Source organism: Eptatretus burgeri, chromosome 16, assembly GCF_056783735.1.
Source record: "Eptatretus burgeri isolate ZD-2024b chromosome 16, Ebu_testis_v1, whole genome shotgun sequence".
NCBI classification, from domain to species: domain Eukaryota; kingdom Metazoa; phylum Chordata; class Myxini; order Myxiniformes; family Myxinidae; genus Eptatretus; species Eptatretus burgeri.
In genome coordinates this window covers 12,755,549-12,773,048 of record NC_140976.1, presented here as the reverse complement: position 1 = coordinate 12,773,048, position 17,500 = coordinate 12,755,549, and the positions used below count along the sequence as shown (strand labels likewise).

Genomic DNA, 17,500 nt, shown 5'->3' with positions numbered 1-17,500 from the left:
ACATGAGTGTTCCAACTGCACCACCGAAGCTCATAAGTGCGGTGCATTCCACCCAGACGAGGAATGAAGGTTTTGAACATGTCTGGATAATCCCATTTCACGTTCACCTTGAGGCGATACGGCTGCTCGGCGTTGGTGAACAACGTGAATGTCTGGCCAGTTCAATGAGTAAGCCTTTCGTCCTCCACCGTTGCAGTCATCATATGATCAGGATCGTATGGTCGCACGTCGATCAGTGTGCACCGCCTTGGTAGGAGGTCTGATTGACCGGCCAGTTTCTCGAGCATGTTTTCCGTTGGAACCACTGAACTCTGGGTTGTTGGGAACACTTGCTATTTTCATGAGGAATAGCAAGTCCGTTTATTTGTGCTCTCAGTGCTGAGACTTATTGCCATGCCAACAGATGCAATGTAAGAATGGAATGTTTAGCTTCATTATGTGGCATGTTTGCCTTCTTGTTAGCTCCGTCACCGAAGGTGTATGTAGGTTTTGTACAGTGCGTTCCGAAAGTGTTCGCACCCCTCGACATTTGTCCCATTTTGTTGTGTTACAGCCTAAATTTACGATGGATTAAATCTAAAAAAAAATTTATGTCACCGATCTACACAAAATACCCCATAATGACAATGTGAAACATGTATTTAGAAATCTTTACAAATGAATTAAAAATGAAAAGCTGAAATGTCCTGAGTCAATAAGTATTCAACCCCTTTGCTGTGACACTCCAAATGGAGCTCAGGTGCATCCAATTTCCTTTGACCATCCTTGAGATGTCTCCACAACTTGATTGAAGTCCACCTGTTGCCAATTCAATTGATTGGACATGATTTATAAGGAAACACACCTTTCTATATAAGGTCCCACAGTTGACAGTGAAAGTCAGAGCAGAAACTCCACCATGAAGTCCAAAGAAATATCCATAGAACTCCGATATAGAACTGTGAGGAGGCGTAGATCTGGGGAAGGGTATAAAACAATTTCTAGAGTATTCAACGTTTCCAACAGCACAATTAGCTCCATCATTAGGAAATGGAAAGAATATGAAACTACTCAGATTCTTCTTAGAGCTGGCCGTCCGACCAAACTGAACAACCGGTCAAGAAGCATCTTCGTCAGGGAGGTGACCAAAAACCCAATTACCACTCGGACAGAACTACAGAGTTCATTTGCTGAATTTGGAGAACCTGCCGGAAGGACAACAGTCTCTGCAGTACTTCACAAATCTAGACTTCATGGAAGAGTGGCCAGACGGAAACCACTCCTGCGAAAAAGGCACATGACGGCACACCTTGAGTTTGCAAAAAGGCACGCGAAACACTCAGAGCTTGAGGCAAAAGATTCTGTGATCTGATGAGATGAAAACTGAACTCTTTGGCATGAATGAAAAGCGCTATGTCTGGTGGAAACAAAGCACAGCTCATCACCCTTCTTACACCATCCCTACCATGAAGCATGGTGGTGGCAGCATCATTATATGGGGATGCTTTTCAGCGGCAGGGACTGGGAGACTTGTAAGGATAGAGGGGACAATGAATGGAGCCAAATCCTTGATGAGAACCTGCTTCAGAGTGCAAAAGACCTGAGACTGCAGTGAAGATTTATGTTCCAACAGGACAATGACCCCAAGCATACAGCCAAAGCAACACTGGAACGGCTTCAGAACGACAACAATGAAAGTCCATGAGTGGCCCATCCAAAGCCGAGACTTGAATCCCATTGAGAATCTGTAAAAAGACTTGAAGATTGCTGTTCACTGCCAATCCCCATCCAATTTGACAGAACTTGGGCAAATCTACAAGGAAGAATGGGAGAAAATCCCCGAATCCACAAGTGCAAAGCTGATATAGACATAACCCAAGAAGACTCAAAACTGTTATCGCTGCCAAAGGTGCTTCTACAAAGTATTGACTCAAGGGGGTTGAATACTTATTGACGCAAGACATTTCAGCTTTTCATTTTTAATTAATTTGGAAAAACTTCTTAAAACATGTTTTCACTTTGTCATTGTGGGGTATTTTATGGAGATCTGTGACAAAAATATTTAAATTTAATCCATTTTAAATTCAGGCTGAAACACAACAAAATGGGACAAAAGTCGAGGGGTGTGAATACTTTCTGAAGGCACTGTGCTCACCTGTTTGTTTGCCTCTGAGCAGGATATCTCAAAAAGTTATGGACGGATTCGGACGAAACTTGGAGGACAAGTTGGGTGTGTGACAAGGACGAACTGATTAGATTTTGATGAAGATCCGGATCCGATTATTAGAATTTTTCAAGTGATTCTTCACCATTGAGAGATAGGGCCATAAACGATATATAGCACGATATCCCGATAGTCGTAGACGGATCCAGATGAAACTTGGTGAATGTTTTAGGTCGGTGATAAGAACAAGCCGATTAGATTTTGGTTCAGGTCTGGATTCAGATCCAGCTTTAACAGTGGGATACAAAACGTAAACTGTTCAACCTGGTGGAGGTATGTGCTCCACCGAATGCCGTTCTAGTTCTCTCTGGTGTAAGGGTTGCAAGGTTGCTCGGTAAACTTCCCTAATTATTTTCTACAACCTTTATAATCGATATTTTGCTTCAATTGAATTTTATACTTGAGCACTGTCAAACAAAATCGCCTTGATGACACTTTTCAAACCATTCCGTTTAGCAGTGATGTACTCGGACAAAATATGACGGCATTTTCCGTCATCACGACCAATCAAATTTTCCGCTTGCATACCTCGCCAATGTCATTGTTTCTCAAGACTGCGCGTGTCTGGGGTAAGGTGTTCTATGAACTCTCCAGTTGAAACCGAATTGCAAACCTCCAGGTAGTTTATTTATTTAATTTCTTCTGCTCAACAATAAAAATGAAATAGAATTTAACCAAAATACTTCTGTTGGTGTCCCTCGGTGCATATGGTGACAATCCCCCCTCTCATACCCCCGCTGTCTCCCCACCGATAGATCCTTATTAATGTATTTAACCTGTTAAGCTCCTGGATTTTATATTCGTGTTTAGATTGCCATGAAATAAATTTCCTATTGGGGAAATGGAAAAAAACATCAACGTACACAATTCCAAGTACAGACCGGTGTCTGTACATCACGATGCCGATAGCTCGTAAATAGATGCCGATAAAAGAACAAAATCTTCATTGTTAATGTCACATCTGATGAGATTGCTGAATCTTGCATCGACGTGTGCATGCCAACGCAAGATCGGTACCCTCACGGTTGTGAGGTCACACTTTGACGCAGATAAAGGCCAGTGACCTGCCCATCAATTCCTTTCTCGTTTTGCCAGTTCCACATTCCCATGTCTTGAACGTCTCCACTCGTGACTGAACCGTGCCGGAACCATAAATACTGGATCAGACCAACCTATGATTACAAACTACACTTTATTTCCTGCAAATTGTGTGAAGGAAGCCTGAGCCACCTGGAACCTTACGTGAACTTGGCACGGTGGATGAGGAAGCAAGGATTCACGGGAGCTCCTCTTTGTCCGACGACGTTTGTTGGTAGGATATTCCTGCGGTACCTTTGATGTTCCAAATCTTGCAAGTTCTTGGTTGCAGCACTCATCTTATAATAATACCTTGTCATTACAACCTGTGGTCGAACTCGTGCCTTTTGTGTCAACTTTATAAATGTGATAATTGTGTCTACCTTTGCTTTTCAGGAACAGGGAGGGGGCTTGCAGCTACGAAAACAATAAAGGTGAGCTCGCACATTCTCCACATCCACATGTTTTCACCAGAATTTGACAAAGTCGAGCTGTGTCATTTGTATACCTTGCGTAAATGGTTTGAATAATGGTCATGAAAATTTCATTCATCGCCAGTCTGTCTGAGCAACATCACCCAGGCAAAAATGCCGCAGTCAGAACTATAGTATATGATAGTCGTACTTTCATATACTAGAGTTGGTTACAGTCCTACTACAGTAGTCTGCAGATAATTACTATAGGAAAGGAATGCTAGTTTTGCCTGGGCAGTTACTGCCTCCGTGATTCCTGTCAGCATCATCTCATGTGATGGACGGAACCACACCCAAATCATGAAGAATTCAAATGTAGTAGAGTTTGTGTTGAAACTGATTTTGCAGAAGCGTCATCACTTCAGATGACATCACAAATGGCCACTAATATATATATATATATATATATATATATATATATATATATATCATTTTAACCTGCATTATAGATTCACATCACAGATTCCATTGCAAATCCATCTCATGTGCTGAAACTATTTTTTTTTTCAGTAGCAGCCATGTTCGCCAATCACTGCAAAACACAATCAATCACGCAAAAGGCCAATACTTGTGACGACCACACACGATCAAGTTTCACCATTCCATGATGGGCTTTAAGAGTGTCCCATTCCCGAAATAAACATTTCTGACTTTGAGCACATCACCTCAACCGATAACGTCCTGCGGACGTGGCTTATCGGAACCTCACACTGGCCACCACAATTACTTCCTGCTTTGCAAAAAGTTGCGTTGTTTTTTGAAATATTTAGGTGGCAGCATAACCGAGACCAAAGACTGTGTTGGGCACAGTTTGAGGTGGTTTGTCCTTTCGGGATTGATCCTGCCGATCAACATGAACCTCGTCTGCGTATGTGTCTGCACAAATTTCATCAATTTCAATCACGCATACAAAGGGAGCGTGAGAGGTCCTCTACATCTCTATATTACACATCAAAGAAGGATTGGGGGTGGAAGGGGTGAGGTGTAGAGAAAGACTGGATAAATTGCGAAAAAGAAGAGAAGCGGAAAGAGTAAGAGAGGAGAGAGAGGATGACATTTGAGGTGCGAGGGAGGAGGGGACTCGGATATTATGCCGGTTTTTGAGTATGTAATATTTATCACAAAATAATATCTACACCAGGGCTGGCAGGATATTTGAGACCTCGAGCAATGCACACTCGCCTGTCAGCTGTCTTGTTTAATTATACATCAGCCTTTGTACCACACAAGTGACTGCTTCCTCACTCGGCGCTTTCATGATATTCATCTTGTTTTAGTCCAACGATCTTCTCGTCGCTTTACCAAAGAGATTTCTCATCACCGCAGACACTGTTCTGCAGAGCTACCTTGGCGATTATATTGTACGGTGAGTTTCCATTCTAAATCATTGGGGTATTTCACATAGGGAATTGTTATGGGTCCGACGTTCCTATTTCTTGTTTCGGTTAATAAAAAGATAGGCACTTGTTGTCGTAGCTTTACTTCGCTCGTTCTTGAGGAATCCATATGTCAGTAATTATTTTGTCGCTTGAACTCCTCTATTACACTGAGGGTTAATACATTATTACTTTGACAGATCAAAGCTGCATCTCACCCCTCTCCAAGCTGTTTGTATCTTCCTGGTGTCCGAGTTGTGGTTTTCACACACTTCTGTTGAACCTCAGAAGATCACACCATGCCTTGACTCAGTAATTCCTGACCTCATGCACTACAACTTCAATTCTTTCTTCGATACGCCAAGCATCTGTTCTCAGAAAGACTCGACTGGAGCATCAAGGCCATTGCAAGCTGGTTTTTGGAAGCCGTACCTCTTCGTTTTGCCTAACTCTTATTCATGCCCGGCGTTCTTCACGCAGCAACTCTGTGACACGCTCCCACCCGTGCTGTCCCACCATGCCACCGAGCAAACGAGTTTCGTTCAAGTGGCGTTTAGAAGTGCCTGGCCCTTCATCACCTCGATACAGCCATTGTTCACTCGTCCCGTGTCGAGTATTTTTACGTTCCGCGCCTTCCTTTGGGCATGGGGAACGGTCAATACACGGTCGGTGTATATGCAACCCCACCCAGCACCTCTCTTAACTGGAGGCACCACTGGGGATTTTGCTCTGGCTCCACTCCTTGATCTGCTCAATCACAGTCCCACTGCACAAGTAAGCCTGGATTGAGAGATAATTTTATATTTAAAAAAAAACTTCTTAATCCTTTAAATTTTGTTCGAGAGAAATGATTGAAGACATTTATAATTGGGACACAAAAATTACATTCATTGGATATAATGGTAATACCACCAGGTGGGACAATAAGAGTTCATTTGCATCCTGTGGTTGAAGTGGTTTGGTTGATCTTTCCTTTAAAAAATTTTAAATAATAACCCACTACAATCACACCAGTTTGGCATTTTATGCCAGATGGAGGATTAAACTGGACTTTTGGACAGTTATTTCGTTTTAATTACCGACTAAGAACATCCTGGGTTCGATCCCTTCTTCAATGGCACTATGATCACACCACTGGCATTTGGTGAATGATGTCACCACCGGCACTTGGTGAATGATGTCACACCACCAGCACTTGGTGATTTAAAAAAAAATGTATTCGTATGCAACCTGACAGAGCTTGGTGTTGGCTTAGTGATTAGGGTGGTGGCTTGGGATCCTCGGGATCCCGAGTTCGAGCCCCGCTGGCCACTGAATTAACATCAGGGGGGGGTTAACTCAGCCTGTCATCCTTCCGAGATCGGCGAAATGAGCACCAGTATACTGGTAGTTATCCCTGCGTGTCGAAGGCGACGAAAGGGTTGGCGTCAGGAAGGGCATCCGGCCGTAAAAACATTGCCACAAGAAAGGGTACCATGATTTGAGCCCGCATAAAGCTGAACCCTGCTCAGGGAAAAAGGCTTTAAAATGGTGTGACTGATTTGTATGCAACCTGTGGCTTCTTGGCTGCATCATTTTCTGTGGGCGTGGCTGTGCCGCTGATGCAATGCCCTCTGTTACCATCATGATCATTTCGCTGATATCGGAAGGATGACAGAGTCAACCCACCTGGTGTTAGTTAAATGGTTTTACAGGGGCTTGAACTCAAGACCCTAACATCTTTAGCCAGCCACCCTAACCGTTAAGCAACACCAGGTTTACTTGGTGAACGATGTCACACCACCAGACCTTGGTGAATGATGTCATACCACCGGAACTTGGTGAACGATGTCATACCACCGGAACTTGGTGAATGATGTCATACCACCAGAACTTGGTGAATGATGTCATACCACCAGAACTTGGTGAATGATGTCATACCACCGGAACTTGGTGAATGATGTCATACCACCGGAACTTGGTGAATGAGGTCACACCACCAGAACTTGGTTAATGTTTGATACAAATTTAGAATACCAGGTTTTTCATCGAAATTTTGCAGTCTAATTGTTTAGAACACAACGGCACCAGTTTAGTTTATCTTGCCGTGTGCGTCCAGGTCGCTGCAGGATATAATGAGCAGCGGGGCTGCTATGAGGTGCGGACACTTTCACCATGTGAGCGTTGGAAGCAGGCTTTTATTGCATACGGTGACCACAGCAACCACCAACTCTTGTTGGAATATGGATTTGTGACGTCACCGAATCCCTACAGCTTGTTGCCCTTACATGCAGGTCAGTTCTGCTCGAACAGGCTCGCGGCACGGGGATAGCCGATCAATCTCCCGAGAGCGACCCAGAGATCTTAGAAGTTGTGCTTTTGCCTTCGTGGAGCTAGGTCCACGCTGTTTTTCATAATGTGTTTTTATTGTTTGTGGGGTGGCCTGGTAGAGATTGGAGGCGTCAGTGGTGTCGAGTCTCTGTTTGAACTGTAAAAGCTGTGGGTGCTGTCCACAGCAGAGCTGTGAAAGGTGTACACGATCAGATTTGTGTCGTCAATGGGTGGAGGTTTGGTGCCCAGGATAGTGTTTGGGTCAAGGTTATGTGTTTATGTTGATGTGCGTATGGATGTGTTTTTTGCAGTTGTCATTGATCGGTGGGGGGGATGTTTTGAAGGATGTCGTTGTCAAGCTTTGTGGTGTAATCTTAATGTGTCCAGAGGTCTGTACTGTGGATGGTTGGACATGTGATTAGGGTTGGCACTTGCAGCCGTAAGCAATTGCGCACCTCTCATGTCCAAGTGTTCTTCGATTGATTTTGCCTCTGTGTGTCGGCGCTCGATGGTTGTTGTTAATGTGTAACCTGTCACAATGCGAAGGGCTTTGTTTTGTATGGTCTCTAAGGTGTTGAGATGTGTGTTTGATAGGTTCGAGGCTCAGGATGAGCTGGCATAGTCAATGACTGATCCAATGTACTGTTTGTATTCAGTGATGTTTCTTTGTGGTGTCCGAAGTCGATGCCTGTGAGTGCCCCTCTGAGTTATCCATTATGGGTTGCATACGACTCTCATGGGGCTTGGAGTTCAAACTGTTATTGCTGTCATACAGGGGCACAAGTTCGCATCATGAAGCACTCTCGTTATTTGTAAGAGACATTAGAATCGGTGGTTGTTCACTCACTTTAACCCAAAACATCTCATACGACGAGTAAGACTTGGAATTGCATTTGTCGCCATATTGGTTCGGTAAGTGTGAAGTGAACGCAGCATGTGCAGCACAGGCCAAACAACCTCTTCCTGTGTGTTGAGTTTGCCATCTCTGGATCCTTGTGGCTTTGTTATTGAGTGTCAGCCCTTTCACATCTGTCCTTGTGTGTTCTGCACCAGAAGATGAGCTCGCAGTTTTTGTGGCAAATCGGTTGGAAAAATCCATGCAGAAGAACTTGATGGCGTTGGTGGAGAGAGGTCTTGACAGGTACTCTCTCACGTGTCTGGTTTTATTATTCAGCTTATTCGTGCATTGTTTTGACTTGTTGCCGACCTCTTTAACAATGTAGCTGTTTGATGAGTGTCGCAGTTCAAGCAGTTTCCCACAAATCAAGATATTTGGGTGAAACTTGGTTCGCAGCGTTCCTTGGTGCCCCCACTGTCTTTTTATTTTCTCTCATTTCCTTTGACAGAGACATGACTATCGGTGCCGGGGGTCTTTCTTGGAACCTTCAAGTTGTCCTTCGTGCATTAGCCCTGAAGCCACACCATCGGTAACAATAGTACCTGTGTCCAAGTGCGTCATATATTTTGCATTGCACATTGAAAGAAAAATCAACTCTTGATGTGGTAAACATCTCGATCGAATCTTGTGGATCGAAAATGTCAAATCTCTTGAAGCCTTTGAGGTCTATTGAAAAGAGTATCAACATGATCCAGCAGCTTGCTGCCGACTGTTGTTGGTCTAATGATGCATGTGCGTGGGTTTTATTTTTTTTCTTCAGGATTTCTTTCGGGGACGTTGTGGTTGGGCGTTCTGTGCCCAACTCCATGCAGGCAATGGCGACCAAGCTAGCATTGCAGCTGTGTGAGCAATTGGTTAATGATCGACGTCAACGACTGGCTAAGGTACAGACAGCAATGAGTGCACGGAGTGCCATGGCACTGCACAAAGCATTAATCTCATGAAATGGTTTGCAGTGCATCTTGTTGGTTTTCAGGTATTAAAGTATACCTGTTGTGCCAGTACCAATGTAAAAAATGCACCTGTTGTGCCATTACAGTGTTAAAGTACACCTGTTGTGCCACTGCAGTGTTAAAGAGCACCTGTTGTGCCAGCACGGTGTGAAAGCACACCTGTTGGTGTTAACGGTGCCAGAATGGTGTTAACGTGCACCTGTTGTGCCAATGCGGTGTTAAAGTGCACCTGTTGTGTCAGTGTGTTGTTAAAGTGCACCTGTTGCGGCAGCACGATGTTAAAGTACACCTGTTGTACCAGTGTGGTAAAGTGTGCTGAGATTGGGAAGTTAGTATATATTATAGCAAGCGGTGTGCGTGATGGCGAGTGTTTGTGTGAAACTCTGCTTTAAGTATGGCATCTTTTCAGGTACCACATGGAGAACGGCGACATGAGGCAACAAATTCGGTCATCACCTTGCTCACAGAAGAACTGGAAATTCTACAGCAATGTTTGTCACTGCCCAATGTGGGTGTACAGAACAGCCTCTAGCAGGCCTTAAAATGTCGGACAAACAAACACAAGGTCTTACCCACATGCACTCAACAACGAATTCATGTTTCAAGGAAAAAGAAATCAGGTTGGAGAACTTGTCAAATTGAAGTTTTCAAGTATTGTGCTGAAATTGTAAAAAAATTTGATCGTATTTTGTACCCAACAATTTTTGGATTACCGCTTCAAAATGTCGGTTTTTGTATTCATAAACTTGTGTTCCTCCGCATGTTTGGTTCTCTGCAGTGTATTTTTGTACATATATCAACCTTCCCCCCCCCTCCTCCTTCATCAACAAAACTGAATGAAAATACCGCAGTTCATTTCCCAAATTGATTGCTTTGCCTGATGTGGGCTGAGAAGCGTGATTTGGGATTATACCTCGACCTGCCAGCAGAAGAATCAGAACTAGATATCTGCGTTCAAAAAGTGATCACCAAGAGTAGGCCTCCCCCTTGACAAATGCCCACGATTTACCTTTCGCCCGTGATCCAATGATGGCCATATTTTCTTTGGACCACCTTATGACCTGAACATTCAACATTTAGGGATAGAGTGTAAATAAAGAAAGCGTGTCCCCATTAGTCAGGTTCCTTGTGTAATTTCGTTGGAATTTTTTGGAGAGTAGCAAACCGATAGATTTTTGAGAAGTTTAAAATCTATTTAAATAAAAAAATGATGTTTCACATTTTTTTCAACTTTTGTAAAGGTCGTTTTGGGGTGAAAAACGCTTTTTTTGAATTCCAATTTTAAACAAGGACAATGTGTCCAAAAGCCGCGTCATAAAGGTTTTGTCTTCACCAGAAGAAGAAGAACAACAACGCGGAGCTCTCTTTGAGCCAGCGTTCGTAACGCGACGCGGCAAAAAACAAAAAAAACAAAACAATAACAACAACAACTTCCGATATTGATGCCTTGATGGAGCCAATAGCGAGACCCGTCATGGAGGCTCCTCCTCCATGACGAGAAAATAGTGTATTTACGAAATTACAACACATTAAATGGAATAATCTTTAAATCGTAACGTGAACTTTTCGAAACTTTAAAGCAAATGTCCGAATATATTTAAAAGTTCAGGATAGACGCTCTCAAAAGGCACCATCAATGCGAGGATGTGTACAGATGCTTAGTATTAAAGGACATACGGATCCTGTATATAAAAGAGCCGCGTCCTAAAGGTTTTGTCTTCACCCGAAGAAGAAGAACAAGAAGAAAAAGAACAACGCGGAGCTCTCTGAGAGTCAGCGTTCGCTATGCGAGACGCAGATAAAAATCTGAAACAATACAAAATAACCAACTGATGATGGATTACTGTTAAATGGCTAACAATGGATTTTATAAGAGAATAAAATGTTGCATTTTGACTGTCGGTTGCCATGGAAACAGCATTTTTGGAGTGGAATTGCCATTTTTTAATATATATTTTTTAAAATTATATTTTCCATCGGATGGCCTAAATAATTGTAAAAAATATAGTGACCATGACTAACTTACACATAAGTATTATGATTTTCAAGTATTGGAACAGTTGGTTGCCATGGAAATGGCCGTCTGTGCAATGAAACTTTGGTGTGTTTGTTGTTCAATATCAGAAGGTTTCGGCACCTTCAGTAGTAAAACGTTTGATTTTAAGTTTTTGTAGTTTGATGTATTGTAAGTGTGATCTTGTAGGGAACATAGGTGACGCCACGTGGCGATGCCATGCCATCGACTCAGGTTACGGTTGCTGGGCGTGGATATTTGTACCACAGAAACTGAACATTGATGAAACGGGACAGAATCTCTGTGAAGATTTTGTTGCTAAATGGATCAATGGTGCCAGTGAAGAAGGAGAAGAACAGAATGTACATGTCTGGCAATACAACACGAGCAATCAAGATCAGGGACAAGACAGTAGATCTAAATTCTAAAAGAAACCAAGGATTTGTATGGTAGACTGATGGTACTCTCCAGATTCAGCAGGGATGTCGACCAGAAGGATGCAATTGGCAACTTTGAATTCACTGTGACACCGAGGGCCCTGTTTGCACCAAACGGTAGCTTACTGTCATGCACCGACAAGTCGAAGCTAATCCACAACTTGGAGAAGTTTGCCAACAAGGAACCGTCTTTACCAGAAGATGAGCTTGATGCCACACACATGGAACCAGCACCCGCTGATGCTGTAATTGATGGCAGTTCGAGCACGAAGGTTGCAGTCGTGGGTGGAATGGTAGTTGTCCAGAAAATGACCAAGAAACCAGCAATGGTCGTGACAGTGAAGGACCTCAGTGAATGTTTCAATGATAGGGTCAGACTTCGACCATGTAATTCTTGTTCTTGATACATACAAGCAAGATTCCCTCAAGAGCACAACCAGAGACAAACGACGTCAAGGAAAGGCACCAGTCCAATATCAGGTCAAGTATGATACCAGTATCAAACACATCACGATGAGTCGATTTCTGTCCCATGATCAAACCAAAGCTGATCTGACGGAGTACTTGGCAGAGAAAACTCGAGCATACAACCGCGATTCAACAAAGGTGGTAGTCGTTTCGGCATCTGGGCGGACGTCGAGCAACAGGGGTCTCCAATTTGAGGCGAATAACCATGAGGAGGCCGATACATTGATGACCCAGCAAGCAATAGCTGCATCACAGCAACACACGGGAGATATTGAGCTGATGATATTCTCACCTGATACGGATGTTCTGGTTCTTGCCAAAGCAAACTATCATCTCCTGCCAAGACACACATCTATCTCAATGGCATCTCGCATTGTCAAAATCGAGCCAATCTGGAAGGCCCTAGGTGAGGAGAAAGCCCAGGCATTGCCAGCCTTCCACGCATTCACAGGTGCCGATAATACTGGGCGGTTCGCTCGACATGGTAAAGCAAAGTGGTTCCAGTGCTACTTTAAGGCCGATGACGACATGGTAGATGCCTTTGCTGTGCTCTGTAAGGATGCTGAACTGTCAGAGGACCTATGCACAACTTTAGCAAGATTTGTCTGTTCAAGTTATTGTCCAAGTGGTGTCAATATTTCCAGCATCCCTGAACTTCGGTGGCATCTCTTCTGTAAGAACATGGCTGAGAATGACAAGTTACCACCAACTGTCGGTGCTCTGAGGCAGCATATCATGCGGGTACATATCCAGGCATACGTTTGGGGTCAAGCAGCAATTTCTCAGCAAACATTTCTGAATCCATTAAAGAACGGCTTCCACAAGGACACGAGTGGTCAACTCAAACCGACAACAACAGACATTCTCCCTGCACCAAAGGCAATTATTGAGATGATAAGGTGCCAGTGCAAGACAGAATGTTCATCACAGAGATGTTCCTGCAGGGCCAAGAACTTAACATGCACTGATCTTTGCATGTGCAACACTTCGTGTGAGAATGACGAGGACACAAACATTGAACGGCACGACCACGATAGTGATGATGACGATGGCAATGATGAGTGACATTAGAGACAGTGATGCCGTTTGGCTACAAACTCATATTTGACATTAAGTACATTTCACTGATCACCATATTCATGCGTTACTTATTTCAAGATTTGAAAGTAATACATTAAATAAATGGTAATCTGACAAAATGATAGCCGTTTCCATGGTAACCATTGCTCAAAATACAGATATATGTATTCCATATTAAGAACTGTCCTCTAGTTAACAATTATGCATCATCAGTTGCTTGGTTGCGATTAATTTTTAATTTTCAGAACTGAAATTAAAAAAGGGTTTTTACCCCAAAACGACCTATTTGACCACATTATATGAATTGAAAAAAGGTGAAACATGGATTTTCTGATTTGGTATTGTTTAAGCTTTCCAAAAATGTTAGGGTTAGCTACTCTCCAAAAAATTCCAACGAATGTCAAATTATGGACACAATCTCCAATCTGACTACATCTCCAATCTATCCATAAAACTCAACATCCTGAAAATCAGTGGAAAATTATTCTTCAAGTTATAATCAAAAAGGTCACAATCCGAAATTTTTGTTAATTAGGTCACAATCCGAAAAAAAGTAGGTCAAGTACACGAATCAAATGTCAGGTGCACAACTTCAGTGCTGGTACACTATTATGATGCAAGAGCATCTTGAAAGGCCAAGCAGTCTTTGAGATTCTGCGTTGGCAAAATTGAGCGGACAAAAGAAAATCCCATTTTTTTTTTCCATACCGCATTTTACCTTGACCTTTAACCACGGTGTAAGCCATCTAGAGAGGGCAGTTTCATTCTGATCGGATATGCCTTCGTCGAGTTGTGGTGAAAAATGTTAAATTGTCTATAATTGGGTCATGACCTTAAAAATTAGGACGAAGTCAAAATTTTATGTCGACCCAAAATACATTGTATTCCCATTATTGATGTAAAATTTCATTCCGAAAGTCCTCGGACATCCCCAGAAAAAATGGATGAAATCTTAGATGGTGGTTCAACACTCTTAGGGGTGCAAGACATTGACCTTTAACCCGGAGGGGTATGATGTAAATTAACAGTAAATGCAGCTTGCTCAAAGGCTATCTAGGGAGGGCACTTTTGTTCCGATCGGAGAGTCCTTAGTCGAATTTTGTTTAAAAATGTTAAAATGTCTAATTAGGTCATGACCTTAAAAATAGGCCAAGGTCAAACAATTACGTCAAGTCACATTATTGATGCAAAATTTCATTCCAAAAGTTCCAGCCGGCTCTGAGATACAGCTTGGGAGTGTCGGAAATTGGGAGTGTTGGGAGTGCCGGGAGCGTTGGGAGTGCAGAATTTTTTTTTCTTACAATTCCTTGAAATGGTGGTTTAGTACTCCTATGGGTCTAAGAAACTCTGTGGTACCATTCAAAAAAAAACTACAGCAGCAATAAGCTTTCTGCGATGCTATAGGGGAAGGCTGAATAGCTCAGACTTGAATCTTCAGGTTTTTGAATTGACTTGCATTTGATAATTCAGGGAAGAAAACACAATAACTTGCAAATAAGAGAGCTGAGTTAGGAAGGCTAAATGGAGGCAATAAAGATTGTGGGTAAGGAGGATAGTTGTGAGATTGTGGTGTACCACCTGCTTGAAACCCTGGAGGGAAGAGTAGAAAAGAACAGCCCCTGGAAGGTGGTTCCACAGTTTGTAGAAGTGGGAACGACGGAATGGAGATGCGCAGTCAGCCTGGATTTTGAGAGTTTTAAATGGGAGGGGGTTATAGTTTTATTGGAAGAGCACATACATCCTGGAATAGGACAGAAAGAGTTAAACTAGAAGAGAGGAATTTTGAAAAAAAACAGAGACCACCCACCTATCCCCGATGTGAGCAAAACAGACCTTGTGCTTCGACTTTATGTCAGGAGATTCCAATCATTTTGAGAGCTTCGGATTCCACAGAATTCGGGAGAGACAGATGTGATGCTGGGGTGCCCGCCCATCGGGGAGAGCAGTACTCCATTGAGCTACGGACAACCTTTTATTCTCTTTGTTGAGGAAGCAAAACGTATACGGAGCAACAATAAATTTTTGTGCAATTTTTGCCAAGTCGAGATATTCATTCATCCATTTAGTATATTATAGCTTGGGGCTGTTGGTTTGCATCATTGCTGAGAATGTGACTGTGCCGCTGATGCAGTGTCCCCTTTTTAACCCCTGTAGTGTAAAACCCCTGTAGGTTTTATGCAGGAATTTGGAAGTTTGCCCATTGTGTCCGGCAATAGCGTGCATAATTTTTAATGTCCACCAAATAATTCCTGCAGACAGGACGCCCGTTTTAACGTCTGGCACACACATTGATGAATCAATCTGCCTGTGAAACACCGAGATGACAGCTAATAGCTGGGTCAGGATTCAAACCCAGGCTAGGTAGCTCAGAAGTGAGTGTGTCTATCTCGAGGCCATCCTGCAGCCTGTTGAGATACTTGTGATTTAGGAAGGAAAGAATATTTGTCTGTCTCTGTCTTTTTGTTCATTACTTTGCTAGTTGTGGTGGTGGTCGTATGGCAGCTTACCTGCCGGGGTAGCTATCATTTATTGAAGCGCGACCGTGTTGCTGATGCAGTGCCCCTCTACCAGTACACACACTGGAACTGGTACTCATTTCACCGACCTTGGAAGGATGACAGGCTGAGTCAACCCCCTGGTGTATTAATTCAGCGGCCGACGGGGCTTGAACTCAGGACCCTAGGATCCCAAGCCGCCACCCGAACCACTGAGCGAACAACAGGCTACTTGCTAGTTGTGTCTCACTGTGACCCCTCTTCAGTACTTTGCAGGTTCACTGTCAGCTCCAAGAACCAATATTTTGTGTAGACATAAATAGGGGATTAAGATTATGTTTGAAGTAAGAAAGGTTGTGATATATTGATTTGTATCGGTATTTCAGGGCTGACAGGATGGCCTAGAGGTATGCACACTCACCTCTAGGCTATCTAGCCTGGGTTTGAATCTCGAACCAGCTATAAACTGCCATCCTGGTGTTTCACAGGCAGTGATCAATGTGTGTGCCGTCACTCGGATGGATGTTAAACTTGACGTCCTGTGTACCCCACCCCATCCCTCTCTCCCACAGATCTCCTGATGTCCCTGTTCCCTACTGTTGGTGTGCTTCCTTCTCTCGCCCCCTTGTCTCCTGCTCCCTTTGTTGTATGTTGTGTGTGTTAGCTCTCATATGAACCTCGACTAAGTATACAAAAACAAATTTCATGGGGAGGGCAAAATGTCAATGCGGCCAGAAAGATGACGTCACTAAGGTGGGGTCTCCAGTATCTAAACTGGGCACGTGGTTGGGTGGATGTTTGGGGTGCTTGGTTGGGTGTTCGGTGAGGGTGGGTGCGTGTTCGGTGAGGGTGGGTGGGCGTTCGGTGAGGATGGGTGGGCTGGCGTTCGGTGAGGGTGGGTGGTCTAACATTCAGTGAGGTGGGTGGGCAGGCGTTCGGTGAGGGTGGGTGGGTGTTCCGTCTGGGTGGGTGGGCCTTCGTTGAGGATGGGTGGGCTGGCGTTCGGTGAGGGTGGGTGGGCTAGCGTTCGATGAGGGTGGGTGGGCTGGCGTTCGATGAGGGTGGGTGGGCGGGCGTTTGGTGAGGGTGTGTGGGCGGGCGTTCGGTGAGGGTGGGTGGGCGGGCGTTCGGTGAGGGTGGGTGGATGAACTTTAAAAGGTCAATGAGGGTTTCCTCTGCCACGTGGTGGGACGTGAGAGCCTCATTCCGTTCTACTTTTTACTACGTTATCATCATAACGAGTTCACTAATACACATAACGAGAACTCGGATGCAGTTGGAGGCCACCAAGCCCCTCAAACTCCAAATCTGTGCTGATATTGCCATCCTCGGGTTGTTTGGCCGTGCTCCATTCACAGGGAATCCAGACACAGCCCATCATGCCTGCATCACTCACATCAACACCACACTCATTTATCAACACAAGATGAAAGAAGGAAATGTGCAAAAAAAAAATTTTCAACTTTTTGCATCCCCAGGAAGGGGGGGGGGCATGGGCTCGGGTAAAAAACATCAACCACACACAACCCCCCTTGACGAGACCCCCAGCAACAGCACTCTGAACACATGCACACAATCACGCATCAATGCTCAAATTACATAAAAGTCCTGCCAACATCCCCATACCCCTCCATTTCCATACCTTCCAGGTACCTATCTAATTCTAATTTAAACTTATCTACCGTTTCTGCTGCCACTACCTTTCCAGGGAAACCA

At 43.8% G+C, this 17,500-nt stretch overlaps 3 protein-coding genes across 7 annotated transcripts in view; 1 reads left to right on the top strand and 2 right to left on the bottom strand.

Annotated features, from left to right (window-relative positions):
- LOC147010537 (uncharacterized) overlaps positions 1-3,312 on the bottom strand; it is an 11,009-nt gene extending 7,697 nt beyond the window's left edge. The window contains exons 1-2 of the mRNA XM_085860313.1: positions 3,243-3,312; positions 1-15 (exon numbers count right to left, since the gene is read on the bottom strand). The exon at positions 1-15 is cut by the window's left edge and continues 173 nt beyond it. Of these exons, the coding sequence (XP_085716439.1) occupies positions 1-15; positions 3,243-3,312 (85 nt within the window). The remainder of the gene's footprint in view (positions 16-3,242) is intronic.
- The window catches only part of SETD4 (SET domain containing 4), an 18,061-nt gene extending 8,010 nt beyond the window's left edge, over positions 1-10,051 (top strand). For 2 of the 5 annotated variants that reach the window (XM_085859514.1, XM_085859511.1), the window contains exons 2-10: positions 3,420-3,515; positions 3,677-3,714; positions 5,031-5,119; positions 5,330-5,903; positions 7,228-7,402; positions 8,493-8,580; positions 8,786-8,866; positions 9,098-9,221; positions 9,700-10,051. In XM_085859514.1, coding sequence (XP_085715640.1) covers positions 3,464-3,515; positions 3,677-3,714; positions 5,031-5,119; positions 5,330-5,903; positions 7,228-7,402; positions 8,493-8,580; positions 8,786-8,866; positions 9,098-9,221; positions 9,700-9,822 — 1,344 coding nt within the window. In that variant the 5' untranslated portion in view covers positions 3,420-3,463 and the 3' untranslated portion in view covers positions 9,823-10,051. Of the gene's footprint in view, positions 1-3,298; positions 3,516-3,676; positions 3,715-5,030; positions 5,120-5,329; positions 5,904-7,227; positions 7,403-8,492; positions 8,581-8,785; positions 8,890-9,097; positions 9,222-9,699 lie in introns of those variants that run through there. The other 3 variants (XM_085859512.1, XM_085859513.1, XM_085859515.1) reach the window with 3 other exon arrangements.
- STK40 (serine/threonine kinase 40) overlaps positions 1-17,500 on the bottom strand; it is a 35,858-nt gene that overhangs the window by 17,880 nt on the left and 478 nt on the right. The window lies entirely within an intron of this gene.